At 33.9% G+C, this 16073-nt stretch overlaps 1 protein-coding gene across 3 annotated transcripts in view; it reads left to right on the forward strand.

The window, feature by feature from the left end:
* CCSER1 (coiled-coil serine rich protein 1) overlaps positions 1–16073 on the forward strand; it is a 1308992-nt gene that overhangs the window by 877698 nt on the left and 415221 nt on the right. For all 3 annotated transcript variants that reach the window (XM_068542049.1, XM_068542050.1, XM_068542051.1), the window contains one exon: positions 9918–9962. In XM_068542049.1, coding sequence (XP_068398150.1) covers positions 9918–9962 — 45 coding nt within the window. The remainder of the gene's footprint in view (positions 1–9917; positions 9963–16073) is intronic.

Below are 16073 nucleotides of genomic sequence, written 5' to 3' on the forward strand. Positions count from 1 at the left end.
TTATGTATAGTAGTGTGTGTATGTTATCCCAAGCTCCTAATTTATCCCTCCTCCCCACATTTCCCCTTTGGTAACTATAGGTTTGTTTTCGAAATCTGTGAGTCTGTTTCTTTTTTTGTAAATAAGTTCATGTGTGTCATTTTTAAAAATTAGATTCCACATATGAGTGGTATTATATAATATTTGTCTTTCTGTGTCTGACTTACTTCACTTAGTGTAATAACCTCTAGGTCCATCCATGTTGCTGCAAGTGGCATTATTTCGTTCTTTTTTATGGCTGAATAATATTCCATTGTATATATGTACCACATCTTCTTTATCTATTCCTCTGTTGATGGACATTTATTGCTCGACTTTTTTTTAAAAGTGCCTCAAAATATGCCCAGGTAAAAATTTGGTAACACAAGGATCATAGGAAGTAGTTAAAAATATCTCCATTCAGATCTTATTCTGGTACAAATAAGTTGAACTCTGTTATTACTCTCTGCACGCAAAATCTGATAGTGGAGGAAAAAATTATTTAAATATATTCTTGGCATGTAAATGGAAGCAGGAACCTAATGCACTATTTGCACTTATTCAACAAACATTTAAATACTTATTTAGCACTTACCATGCTCCAGGCACTGTTTGAACAATTGGGATAACTTAGAAAACATAGCAGCAAAGATCTGAACCTTGTCTTTGTAGCCCTTAAATACTAATGTGGAAAGATAGGTAATATACTATAATAATAGATGTATACAGTATATTAAAAGATTGTAAGTATCCCTGGAAGTGAAGTAGGCAGTAGACTATAATATTAAATAGGGGGATAAAGTATACCTCACTGAGAAGGTAGGATGTAAGCAAAAACTTGAGAAACTGTAGGATTTTGGTCATGCAGATATCTAGAGAGAGTTCCTGCTGGGATGAGCACCTGGACCAAAAGTCTATGTTAGAAGAATGTTTGACGTAGACAAGAACTATCAACAGCACGAGATTCTGTAAAAGAGTGACGGGGGTGGATTTAGAAAGAGATGGAGTCAGAAGTTATAGGCAGATAGATTGATAGATAAACATATTCTGTCTATTAGTCCTCTCTCTTGAACTACTTTAGTACATTCTCTCTTTTTTTTTTGGGGGGGGGGGGTTTATTTATTTATTTATTTATTTATTTATTTATTTATTTATTTATTTATTTATGGCTGTGTTGGGTCTTCCTTTCTGTGCGAGGGCTTTCTCTAGTTGCGGCAAGTGGGGGCCAATCTTCATCGCGGTGCGCGGGCCTCTCATTATCGCCGCCTCTCTTGTTGCGGAGCACAGGCTCCAGACGCGCAGGCTCAGTAGTTGTGGCTCACGGGCCCAGTTGCTCCACAGCCTGTGGGATCCTCCCAGACCAGGGCTCGAACCCGTGTCCCCCGCATTGGCAGGCAGATTCTCAACCACTGCGCCACCAGGGAAGCCCATTCTCTCTTTTTATGTTCTGTAGTAAGAATATAAAAGACAGCTTACTAGACAGATTAATGATTCAATTAGCTTAGCCTAATCAAGGGATAAAGTTTCAAATATTTCATGATGCCGCATCCCACACATTAGGTGCTAATCCTGTCCATATCTGTTTAAATTCACAGTTGGACTGATGTTTACCACCACTAAGGGATTCTAAAGCAATACACCTTTCATTGGCAATATTTGGGATTACTTATTTTCTGAAACTATGTCTTTCACTTTCTATTTTGGAATTAGAATAAAAGATGGAGGTTGTCAGAAATAATATTACCTAAAAGCATAGTAGAAATTCTATGTTGTTGATTAGTCTCATATCGGAAATGAAAAGACACCTTCATCACAAATGACCACCCAGGAATGAACATCAGAAATACTGGAAATATTCTAGTTTCAGGGCAAATTTCATTGTATATAAGCTCATAAAAAATGAGAACCCAAGTCCCTGGAGCAGAAGAAATTTAACTTATGCAATATACCAAGATGAGAACTAGAAAACTGGAGGTGTAGATGTACTATACTTGTTTAATATTTAAGATAGCCTAGAGCAATGATAATCACAGACAAACTCTATGAAATGTTAGTTGTGCCCACATAGTTACATTAATTTTCTTTTAATCTTTGTCTGCCCCAGGAAATATTTCAGTTGAATTTTACATTTATTTCCAAGAAATTAGGAACTCTGGAATCCAATCTCATTTACTTTAACTTTTTTCTCACAGTTATTTCCAAATGCTAAATGAATTCAAAACCAAGAATTTATCTTGCATTTACTTCTTCAATATGTAAAAACTTTAATATAATTCTGGGATTAGGTTTACTCAACTAATGGGTTACTCACTCATTTATTAAACACATATTGATCTAATTGATATTAGATATTCATCTCATACACACAAGACATAAAGTAATAGTTACTTTTGAAGGTATTATGTGTAGTGTTTGCAAAAGGAGCTCTGTAATCAGATACTCTGGGTTCAATAATTAACCCCACCTCCTTCTAGCTGTGTCTCTTTGGGCAAGTTAATTATCCTCTCTGCCTCAATCACCCGATGCCCAAAATAGGAATTAATAGTGATACCTGCAACATAATTGTGAGGAATAAAAAAAAATAAGTCATGTAAAGTACTCAGCATAATGCCTGTCATCTAGTAAAAATTCAACAAATGTATACTATTTTTGTAAAATGTGTATGTGTACATTTAAAAGTATCCTGTGATGTAGTTACAACATTATTTTACAAATATGGGATGATTTTCCATTTTTAAAACGTCAGAAGAATGGTGGAGTCCCTGAAAACAATGACATTATCTTGGTTTTTGAAAAGGGAAATGAAGAGCAATTCAAAGTTTCCAGTGAATGGATTGCAGATATTATGGTATAGAGTTTCAAAGATGACTAGAATGACTAACTTCAAAAAGAAAAACAGAGTTTGATAAGTGTTTACATTTGGCTCTTGTTTTTGTCTTTGGATGGATTTTAGCTCAAATCCTGATGAACTGTAGAATTTTCAAACAGGCGAATACAAATCTCTCTGTGACATAATTTCAGTATAAGAAAAAAAGTTTTTCCAATGTAATGGCTAAAAAAGAGATGAGACTCACAATGAATATTTAAACTACGTTCATTAACTTTAAAGGAAGACTGGAAATTATACATAAGAGTGAATTCTTGGAGTTTTTAAGTAGGTTCAGCAGCCTTGGGAAAGATTCTGAGTATATGAGTCTATTCTGTAAACCTATAACTAGTCACACATCTCAATACTATCACTTACAAAATCAATCCTAGATACGGCTAAGGTTAGAAATCCATATATACAACTAAAGATTTTTCATCAGCAATATAACTGAAACTTGACACTGAATTTAAAGTCTGTGCAGCAAGCTGATAGATGAAAAAGTAGATACCCAAATTAAGAAAACCAGGATTTAGGAACCGAACAAGGTTGACAATAAGTTTATCAAGCTGTGTTCAAACTCACTGGGATTTCTTAGCTTCTTGAATAGGTTCAGCAGTCTCACCAAGAAGCCGTACAAGATAGAAAAATGCATAGCAAGAACCTGTAAGAGAACCAGACTGCCTGTCTTAAAAATTAAAACATAGCACAGATACTAGATTTTAAAGCTCTAAAGGGATCATCCAGTACAGCCCTCTATATCCTTCCACTCCCACATCATTTTCTTGGTAGGTGGACCAAACCCAGAGTTGAGCATTGTCCTCATATTCCAAGACTGTGCTTTTCTTCCCAAAATGATACCACTGTTGAAGAAGAAATGTAGTGGTAAGAAGCAGGAAGGCCAGAAGGGTTTACCAACATTCTTGCCATTCTTTGGGGCCATATACCATAGCTGCAATAAAATGAATTATCATAAGAATTGAATTAATGCAGGGAAGACACTTGGAGCAGTGCTTGACACACAGAGATCACCCCCGAAATACTAGTTATTTTTATAGCTGTGGTAATAATTAGTCCTAGATTTGGGACCCAGTGACCAGAGTTCAAGCTCCAAGTCTGCCACTTGTAGGTTAAGTTCCCTGCTGTGAGCCCCCTCATCTGTCAAATGAAGAGATTGAACTACATGTTATTTAAACTTCCTTCTAGTTCTTTCTTGTAGCTCCAAAGTTGAGGCTAAATGTAAAAGCCATACAGTTATTTGAGGTCTTTTAAAAATTAATTTTGGTTTTTTCCAGTTAAATCATAACTACCTTCTACAGTTAAGAAAATTATCACAATGAAATCTCCAGAGTGCTAGAAATGAAATACCTATTCCAATCTGCTCATTCTATAGTTGTCCATATTGGGAAAATAAAGCAACCAAATCTAGGGGTACTGGATACTATATTTCTCACTTTTTGTTTATAGGGAAGCGGGGAAAATCTTTATGACATGATAGCAATTTGGGAAGAATTTGTAATCATTACAAAGGCGATCTCCCCCCTATGTATACTTTAGACAGAGATGACCTCGTACCCTAGCATAGTTACTGGGGGTGTTCACACAGATGTCTGAATCCTGTTCTGCAAGAGAGATTTTGGTAGAAAATTCCATTTTATTCAGTTAACAGATTTTTCCCTTTAAGGCTTACTAAATTATCTTAATTTAGCACATTGCAGAATATTTGCTTTGGGGTAATTTTTTCTTCCTACGATTTATAACATTTTGGTTAGGTTTCATGGGCTTAATTTTGATCAACACAAAGAGTTTATACTCTCTAGTGACAATATATGTGTAATAAGGGAAATAACATTTTCCTCCACTGTATTCCTGGGGTACTTTCAAATATGATTTTTGGAAGATATGATGAATAAATATTGTATTTGTATTTAAGAGTAATGAAGTGGGTTTTTATACCAATTAAAATTGTATATATCTTGTATTAATCTTAAGAGTCAACTAGTGTACAGTTGTATTTATATGGACGTAAGTAATTTTACTGTTCCTTGTCTACTTCAAGTCTTTCTAAGAGTCAGATTGTCTTAGTGAATAGAATTAAAACATTCATTTCTTTCTGAATTATTTCAATATATGCTTTAGTGGAGGTTACACAGAATTGGAAAATTCCAAGTACTTTTTAATTTTAAAATGAGAAAATTGTGTAGTATATATGTAAGGGGCTAAAAAGGGGCTTTGTTTCCTTGAGATTAATATTTCTTTTGAAAAATTTCTGTCTTAAATGTTATTGCTTGTTTAATTAGGATGGTAATATGATTTGATCTTTCCAAGTAAATTGACCAATTTACTATCAATAAGAGCCAGCAAAACTCAAGATTGCTGTAGTTTTCCTAGCAAAAGCTGGAAGTTAAGTTGATATTTCACCCTTAACAACTTTCCCCACTCAAGCCACCTGAACTTCCAACTTGAAGGTTTAGTGTTACTCTAGGATTCGTACTAATTCCTGCCATTGGTTAGGGCTTTACACCTCAAGAATTCTTCCTGAATCTTATTATGCAGTAGACCATTTGACTTCTCCATTGAAACACCTTCTTGCCTGAAGCCCTGTTAGCATATGGAAATCCTTAGTTCATTATCCTCTGCCCATATGGGTCCCAAATTCTTGCCATCAAATTCTCTGACTCAGTTCTTCAACCTCAAGATTTGTGTTTCAATAATTCAGTTCCTAAATTATGACTAAGTTTATAAAATATATCATATCTATGCTTGCATGCTGACTGTCCAGCTCCTATTCCATCCAAACAGGTATGTTTCTTCTTAAAATTCTGACACCCAGCTCCTCTTAATCACTGTGTTGTCTTGAGGAATCACCATGGCTCAGGCATGAGTTGCATGTTATGATAAATTTGTGTTCATAAGTATGTAAGACATTAAAGATTTTGACTGGTGTGAATTTAAAGAAACTTGACCAAGGAATGAATAAATGAACTTGGTATCTAGGCTCTTAATATATTGGTTTAAATTTTGCTTTTGTACTCACTAGCTCTGGTACTCAGACCACATAATTTAAATTTTGTAAGCTTCAACTTCCTCCTTTGAAAAAATAAGCTTAAAATATTTACCTTGAGTTCTGCTTCTATTCATGAAGGAATACTAGTTATAAGACTTACCCTCCTACTGTAATATTCAATAGTTAGAAGACTAGGCAAAACATATAAAACAACTCTCACACATTAAAAAATAGACAGGGAAGCGCTATAACACCTGTGAAAAGGAAAACAGAGAGAGTCTTGCAATACCCGGATTTCTGCCTGGAGGCAGTTTTTGGACCATGGTGCATGGAGGGACAGGCCAGTCAGAACTACAGGGTCTTTAAATTTTGTAGTTGAGGAGACAAAGATCTGAGTTTGGAAAGAACAAGGCAGCTTCGATTTGTAAGATTGATTACCAGAAAGGAGGGAAACATACAGAGAAGAACTCTAGAAATCTGCATAGGTGTTACTCTGAGAATTTTATTTGAATAACAGTCTTCACATATGTAGAGTGAAATTTGATAAGGCTAGGCAAAGAATAACTGCTGGAAAAGAATAATTACAAGAGAACTTTAAGTAGAATTCCCAGAGCTTTCACAGGTCTGGGAGTCTTTTGAATTCCCATCAGCCAGCGTAGTGAACCCTCATTGAATACATGGAATATTCAGTAGAGAGCACAAAAGGGTCAAGCTTTAGTAATAGAGATAAATAACTCTAAAGACTACTTCAGACTCATCCTAAAAATGTTGTTAAAGCAAGCCTCAGAGGGGTTAGTCTGACCCACAAGTAACTTAACCATCTGCCAGAAACAATCCTAACCCCTTCTAAGGGAATAAACAAAATCTAGCACTAAACAGAATAAAAATCACAATATCTGGCAATGAATGAAAACATTACTGGACATAAGAAAACATAGGAAAATGTGACTCATAACCAGGAAATAATTCAGTCAATAAAAACAGACCTGGAAATGACAGATGATAGAATTAACAGACAAGAAGTTCAAAACACCATTACAAATATAAATATGTCAAGAAGTTAAAGCAAAGCATGATAATTTGCATTCTTCAAATGAAAGGCACAATATCAGGATATTTGCTCAAATTTATCTTATATTTAGATGTGTTATATAAGTATAATAATGATAATAAAAATTAGAATACGAAGAGGAGATAACAATTACTGTTTTGGGATATGCTGTGTCCGACCCTTTGCTAAGTGCTATACACATATTATCTAATTTAATCTTCATAGCAACCACATGATATAGTTATTATATTTATTATTATTTTTCAACTAAAAAAATGATGAGGTTGAGAAATATTATGTAATTTGTTAGAACACAAAAGAAGGTTACAAACTGAAGATTTAAGCCCACATCTGTCTAAATTCGAAAGCACATCATTAGAGTTTCCCAAATCCTAATAGTTATGAGCATGAATGCCACTTTAGAATTTTTTAGCCTACACTGCCAGGTTTAAGAAATGTTCTAAAATTTTGTTTTATATCTTATTTCATATGAAATTTAGGCTCTTCAAGATGTATCCTGTAAATGTAGATAATTTTCTAAACTCAGAAATCAGGCTGCCATTTACTTACAAGAATAACTGTTTGCCAGGTTGATTCTAGAGACTTTTCTAGAGTCAGTAGAGTAATAGTCTATTTTTTAAAACAAAGTGGACTGAACGTATGGTTACCAGGGGGAGACGGTGGCGGGGAGGGATAGACTGGGAGTTTGGGATCGACATGTACACCCTGCTATATTTAAAATAGACAACCAACAGGGACCTACTGTATAGCCCAGGGAACTCTGCTCAATATTCTGTAATAACCTAAATGGGAAAAGAATTTTAAAAAGAATGGATATATGTGTATGAGTAACTGAATCACTTTGCTGTACACCCAAAACTAACGCAACATTGTTAATCAACTACACTCCAATATGAAATAAAAATTATAAAAAAAAAAGACAAAGTGGACTTAGTTAATATTTTTGTTCATCTGTTTTTATCTAAACAATTCAAGAAATGTTTTATATATGAGGTAAAAATTTAAAAACCACTTGAAAACCTTTTAAGCATTAACACTCTGGTTTCTCTTCAGATCTTAATAATCTTTTGCCTTTTTAAGCATAAATGCTGTGACCAAATGAAAAAAAACTTTATCTTGTGAATATTTTCCTTATATTACACTCTAAATCTGCAGCTTAATGTGACAACAAAAAGCAGTTACAATCTTTTCTTAAATTCCAAAATATAAAGCTAGAAATACAATAAAGTCTAGTATATGTTTCTTACAGGTCAATTTCTTACCAGATGTATTGTGATAATGTAGAATATATACTTAAGGTTATGTGCTGTTCAGAGTTTCATCAGAAATAGAAAAATACTTTAACTTAAGTCAAAATTATTCATAATAATGTGAAAAATAGTTAAGGTTAAGGTTTCTAAAAGCTCTGTCACATAATTTAGAGGCAGATGAAAAAAATTATGATAAAGATAAATCCCAATATTTATTTGTATTCTTTCCATTTTTCTTCTGATAGTGTTTCTAGGAAAAATAGAAAATAAGATGTAGGTTTAGACTAAATTATGAGAATATGTAAGTTCTCATATATGTCTGTCCTTGATCTGTTATATGCCCCCGTTTTCAAAGACTGCTGTCGAAGTAAGCATTTGCTTAAAGAACAGTCGAAACTCCTACTCTTGAAAGACTTCACAATTTGGTCAACTTTTGGGCCTTATTTCCCCACTGCTCCTTTTTGCACAACTCACAGTATATGCCAACTAAACCACTTGCCTTTCCTAGACCTCTTAGTGCAGTGCTTCTCAAACTCTAACGTGCATGTGAATCACCTGGAAATTTTGTTAAAATACATATTCTTGCTCAGCTGGTCCTGGGTGGAGTCAGCATTAGAAATGAGCTCCCAGGTGATGGTACGCTACAAATCCAGTCACCATACATTGAGTAGTCAGGTGTTTAGACTGCTGCATGTTGTTCATCTTCTGCATTTCCTCTTCAGCCTTTCACACTGTTTAGATGTGATCCTCCTCTGTGGTCCTTTGTGTGTTTGCCCATTCACAGGCTGAATGAGCCTCTTTCATCTTAGGTTCAGAGAAAGTTTTGTATACCTGACATCATTCTCCTGAAGTTTTACCTTCACTTTTGTGTGTCTAGTCAATGATCTCCTAAACTTTGAGGACTACTTATTACTTATATCCCCAATATCTAGCATGGTGTCTGGCCCACAGTACATATACAATAAATATGTATTGTAAAGTAATTAAAGGACATGATAAGAGACAGAGGGAAAGAGGATAAAAGGTAACAAAAATGAAGGAAGGTAAAAAGGAAGAATTAGGTACTATGAGATCACATTTTATTGCAATTTTCATACAGTTCCTTCCACATATAAAACTACTGCAGTAGGGAAAATAACAGGAATTGAAGCTTTTATCGTGTTTAGAGGGGGGCAAATTTTTTTTCCCATTATTTTGCTTTCTAAATAGCAGTATTTCCAGGGAAGATAGATAGATGAACAGACAGACTCCTGTGCCACAAGCATATTTTGCAATAGGTCTGCTAAGAAAAAGATGAACTCTTCTACCATTTAATTATGCATAGTGTTTACTGGGGACTTAAGGTGAATCACTCTCCTTGTAGTGTAGAAAGCAGTTATGATAATAGAAGATGAAGAAAGTCCTTTTCACGAGAAAAAATCCTGAATATTTCCTACGTAATCACCAGTGCTGCAATTATTTTTACTTATGGTCCTGGGATTTAGCAAGAAGTGCATTGGTACCACCTTTGAAGACTTACTCAGATATAGATATTGTCGTATGTGTGAGATATTCATGTACATTCAGATCTTCTTTGTTAAATGAATTCTTTTTCACTTCAAAATCTTTGCACTAGTACTAATTATTAGTTACTTCTTCTTTGCCATCAATAATCTATTTTTATATATATATATATATATATTTTTTTTTTTTTTTTTCTTTCAGGGTTTGAACCTGAAAAGACCGGAGTCAGTACAAGGAGGGAGAGAGGTAAGAAAGTCTAAGGGAGAGGGAGGGGGAAGAAGAGAAAATGGTTAGTGTTGCGGTGATTTTGTTGGTGATGTTGACTGATGCTGATGATGTTAATGACAACGGGGATGTGTTGAGAGGATTTATGATAACCTTACGTCTCACTTACTCTGGCCAAACCACATTTTATACATATTTATGTAAATGTATTATTTGTGCTGCTCCTCTGAAACTGAAGAAAGTACCAGGTCTCTGGTTAGGCAAGTGTTGTTTCTGTTAAAATAGATTTTTATAGCGGTAGGGCCCTCTAGACAGGGCAGAAAAACCTTTTTAAGCAAAGATTACATGCAATATTTAAAATGATTGATTGAGAAATTAGCATAATTCTAACAACAGAAACATTTTACGTCATCTGGGATTCTTCACTCTCCTATCCAAGACAATTGGCATATGCTACTAGGCGTGTGTGCAATATTAGATGGTATGAAGCTGCCCTGGTAAGACTACTGATTCTAAAACTTCCTTTAATTATTATCCCAGATGCTTTATAAGGAAGGGAAACTTTTAATAGTACCAAACATAATACCATATCATTTATGTGATGTATATTATTTTCTAATTCTAACGTACAGGGTTAACCTCACCTTGATTAAAATTCTTTCCAGGCTAAATGTGTAAATGCTCTATTTTACTTTGTGACTCAGGTTGTTGGGTGTAGGGGAATGGTGGGATATTTAATTCAGTAAATCAATATTTTCTTGTTGCCCAAAAGGTAATTTTATTTTTGGTGAGAGTTATATAATAATTTGGGGGCAAAAGTGAAGATACTTTGTCTTATAAAATGAGAAAATAAATGTAACCCTCCTCCCTATCTGTGGCTTCTCTTTCTGTAAAAACATTTTTCTTCTGTATTTAATATATGGTGTTTGCCCCTTCTTTCCTTGCTCTTTTAATTTTCAGTTGTGTGTTTGTAGTATTTGGCATTTTAGTTCCTTGTAAACCTGTCATTTAGGGTCTCTTTCCACTTATTTGCTGTTTTCCATCCAGAAGAATCTATTCTTTTTGAGGGATGCATAACAGTATGCTCACACTGGCAAAAGAGCTGGAGAACGTGAAATATAGATAAATCTTCTGAGATTTTTCACGTTGTAGGAGAGCGAGGTAAAAAAGCGCGTGGTCATCAGTAAAGGCAGAGTGGGAAAAATTATGTGCTGTGTAAGGAAGACCTCAGAGCCATTTACAGGTTTTGTGAGGGTAAATACTTTCTCTCAGATGGGACTAAAATGGATCTACTTAGAGACTTAACTCATCACCTTCGAAGTGAAAGTTCACACCCAAGCAGGACTGCCACAATGTATTTCTGCTGATTCAGTGCCTTTGAGGACATTCAATTTGGGTTGTATTACTCAGCTTCTCACCACTGTATCCTAGTCCAAGAGCAACTGTGTGTCTAAAGAGGGGAAACTTAAGTCCATGTACCCATGTAATGACGTTGCTAAGTGGTAGCAAAAGTCATCTTTTTAGATTAAGATTTTGTAGATTTTCATGTTATTTTTAAAAGCCTAATGACTGGCTTTTATTGAAAAGAGTTGCTGTTAAATTTTATTGCTTAGTTCTTCATTTCCTCTCATTTTATTTTTATTACAAATGCACTTATGGGTAAGGAACATGTCAATAATGTATATTAAATTAAAAATTTTTTTCTTGAAAGTATTTTATGGTTTGTGTGAAGGTCAAATTTTTAATGACCTACAATTTAACATATACATCTACATAGAGGGGCAACCTTGATTTGGGCCTCCTCCCTGAGGTTAGTGGAATAATTGAGAAGGAGGTAAGATCATCCAGTTAATGATAGCCCGGTAGTGTCTTCACTTGAGACCCCCAATCCAGGAATAGAAAGTAAAAGTCAACTATTAAAATTCAAAACAACCGCTTCACTTCCTGTCTGGGCAACACTGGGTTACTTGGGCATATTTCTATCCAGCCTAACACTCACTTTAGTTTTCCCCATGTTTGTAAAGTCTAATACATTCTGTGGTAAGAAACTTCAGGGAAGTATCAGACAATTAGGTGAACTATGTTGTGGACACTTCTGTCAAGTCTCAGTGGTAAGTGATCTGTAAACGAGAGTGTAATTTCTTCTTAAGAGCTCCCTGATCTCTCTTGCTTATGAATTGTGACAGGTATCTTTCTGATTCCTACTTGCTGTGTTCTGTTACATGCATGTATTACAAAGATGTATAATATACTTCTGATTATGTTAAATTGAAATGTGTGGATTTGGAAAACTCTTACTCAAAACATCCTCTTAGAATTTTTCATCCTAATGCTATTGTGATTGATGAAGACTGAATGACAATGATTACTCTTAAAATGAATTAATTTGTCTTAGTTCAAATGACAGATGTTCCCAGTCGGTGTTGACGGATATGACACTAGGGCCTCTTACCAAATATTTACAAGAAGGTTTAAGAAGCGTCAATTAAAATGTTCTATTTACCATTTGAGATAATGACAACAGTTAGAATATGCATGGAAAATTGAAGCAGGCAGTAATATGCTATTTAGCTAAGTGGTAAATATTATTAAAAGGCTCATTGCTAGACAGGAAGGCCAGATTTGAACACTACATGCCATATAAAATATAAATTAAGAAGAAGTGATTAAGATATAAATTACCTTCCTGAAGGAAATAGAGATGAGCAGCACCTAAATTGCTTGTATTGTTGTGAAATATTTGAAAATAGGTATTAATTGTATAAAAAACCTCAATTACATTAATTTTTTGGTATATTTGTACATGCATACCATGCATGTAAATTGAGGGTGCTGATCATAATAGATAATAGCAAGGTTGTTTAAGAAGGGAGATTAGTGGAATGCTGTGTGAAATGTGGTTATATAACTGATATTCCTTTCTGATTGTAAGTGAACTTCCTGCCTGTAGTGGGATCTTATAACTCATAGAAAAACCTCAATGAAATTTCACTGGATATGACACATAGATAAATCATATTTCTTTTAAGGAATTTCTGTTCTCCTAAATACAGTGCTTTTACTGTTAAGTGTGGATAAAATCAGGTTACTATCAGTTTTCTTAAAAGATTGTATAACTTTGTTATTTTAAATAGTATTATGTTTTCCAAAGTACGGTTTTTGTTAACTTATTAAAGATTCATCTGTGTGTGCATGTGTACCTGTGTATGTATGTATGCACGTGTTTGTACACACTAATTTTGAATGGCAAGTTGTCTTTATTTTCACCTTAGCTCAAAAATACTCGACCATCCATATTCTGGATATTTTATATCACAAGTCTAAATACACATGATGTGGGGCTTTATATCATGGATAAAGAAAACTATTGTGGTTAGATATCTAAATCAGGATCAAGCATTTAATTTCAGAAATTACACTTAATGTGGCAAGCTAAGCTGAGAGACAGTGGTTATTGGAGCTTTTGGACTATGGGTGTTGTTGGAAGTTAACAGAGATTCCAGAACCATTGATGCAATGGAAATAAAGTGCAAGCGTGTAATGATCAGGAATCACTTCTACATAATTGGCAGAGCTCAGATCTCCTCAAAGTGATGAGCAAAGTAAGTAGAGATTACGTTACCATTCTTCAGCTGGAATTCTGAAGAAAGATTAATATCGGTACACTTGAACATTTTAAATAAATAGTTTTGTATTCTTGTAAGACAGATATTGAAAATGCTCCTTAAACATCTGAGAGAAAATGAACATTTCTGATCATTTCTAGAAGCATTCTTTAGAAATATGCCCCCAAAACATTAGAGATGTATTCATCCCTTTACGAGAAAAAACCCCAGTTTTAGTGTGGAAATTTTTCAGTTAATTATGTTTGACTGTGCCAATGATATTTTTAAAAATTCTAATTTTACCTGCGGGATTGCAAGTACAAATAAATAGATTCTGATAGACACATAGGAAGACGTGGACATTTCAGATCATTAAAATAACTGATTTTTGAATGTGTAATTCTCAAGAAAATCATGGGCATGCCTTACAATCTGCCTGCTTTGTAGTCAGCAGAATGCTTCACTAACTTTCTCTGTTGGACTACAGTATCTTCACTTTGCCAAAAACCATAGATGGGAAATTATAGATGATATGAATTTCTGATACTTAAAGAAACATAATTCATCAGAGATATTTGAAAAAGGTAGATTGAAAATAAAATGTTTAGCTCAATGCTATTTCCCCAAGCTGACTTTATATTTAAATGTATGAATCATTTAAAATAATAATTCGTGATTTGCTATTTATGTAAAGTATCACTTAAGCATATAATATTCCTAAAGAAAGTGATTATTTTATTCAGATAAATAGTGGATTTTATGCCTTTGCTAGTACAGTTGGATAGACTTTGCATTGTTTATGCCTTGACAGATTACATGTTCCTACTTGAAGTTGAAAGTCATTTTAAAATTTGAGCCCCAAAAGGGAGAAAACTCAAAGAATGTGATCAATGATATTCTGTATTTCAAAATAATTTGTCTCTACCTGTAATAGTAGCACAGGCGTTATTACAAGTGGAACAAAATTAAAAATCACCATTGTTTTCTCTTTCCATTTTAAAATTAATTAGAATTATTATGCAGATCATTTTGGATCTAAGTTATTGTTTAAGTTAAGAAAACTTGCTACTATTTCTCCCACATCCAACAGACCACTGGAGAGAATTGTTTTCTAAAGAGAGAAAAGAAGAAAAATATGTGAGTTTTAAGAATAGAACTAAAATCGAAGGAAGTGTGTTGTTCTTGAAAATGAGTTAGCAAAAAGTGTTGAAGTGCCATTGTTCTCTTAAAATCTAATGTTTTACATAATTTGAAATTATAGAAGATGACTATTTCCTTTATAGCTTGGTGAAAATCTTCACCAAGAAACAAATCATGATTACCAGTTATCTTTAGTAATTTTTCTGCAAAACTTACTTCCATTTGCATGAAGCCTTTATTGTTTAGCATTCAGAATAGACTGACTGTTTCCACTTTTGTTCAAATTTAGCTATCCCATTCTTGGTTGATGTAGAGTTTTGTAGAATAAGAGATTCTTTTATAACCTCAGTGATGACACAATTTGGGGGAGAAATATATATTGGCTAATATTATATTCTTCTTTGAGATATAAAAGCTGAGGCAGAAATAACTCTTCCTTTATAACTAGAATTATTCAGTGGTTCAGTGGCTCTAATTTGCCACTAAGATGTATCTTATTTACAGTTGGATTCTGAGATCAAGAGACCTTTTAAGGACTCAGTAAAAAATAAAATATCCCTCTGTTTTTTCCTTTCTCGGAATTGACAGGCAGTAAAGGAACTGAAAAAATCTTTGTGCTTATGAGCCAATATTTAATTGAAAGAATTACAATTTACAAGCCCATAATAATTATTCCTGTTTCAAAAATGTTCTTAAAGGATAAAATGAGTTAATATGTGTAAAACTCTTTGAGCAGTGCCTGACACATAGGAAGCACGCAATAAATGACAACAATTTTTATTACTATTATTATTTTCCATACCATTTGCTCTTCCTTTCATCTTTCCTTCTGTCAGAGACAATTTGAGTGTCATGTTGTTGGGAGATTTTACTGTTTACATGGAGTATCCTATAATCAGTGATATCTAAAGCCTCGTCTTAGATTTTACATTCTAAATTGGTTCTCAGATGACAAGTTCCTGATAGGACAGCAAACAATATACTTGGAATCTGTCATGGAATCTCAAAAATTCTTAATTCCATAGTTCATATTACAGATGAGAGAAAATTGTATTTACCTTTCACTTACAGCATTGTTTACAGAGAGCAGTGTCTAAGCGCTACAGGTTTTATAAGCTATTTTTCACATCCTGTATTTTCTGGGTGATCTTCAAATTGGATTTTGAAGATCTCTTCTATGCTTGTATACCATTGAAATTCCAAGGAACTATCCAAAAGAAACCTGTTGGTTAAGCAGAACTAAGCTTATCAGCTCTACATCAGTAAGAAAGAACACATTCTTAGTAGTATTTCAAATAAGAATATCAAAAGCCGTGAGAAGTGCACACTTTTCAATTTTTTAAATCTTTCTTTTGGAAATGTTTGACTGATTATCTAGATTACAAAT

Source organism: Eschrichtius robustus, chromosome 4, assembly GCF_028021215.1.
Source record: "Eschrichtius robustus isolate mEscRob2 chromosome 4, mEscRob2.pri, whole genome shotgun sequence".
Lineage (NCBI taxonomy): Eukaryota > Metazoa > Chordata > Mammalia > Artiodactyla > Eschrichtiidae > Eschrichtius > Eschrichtius robustus.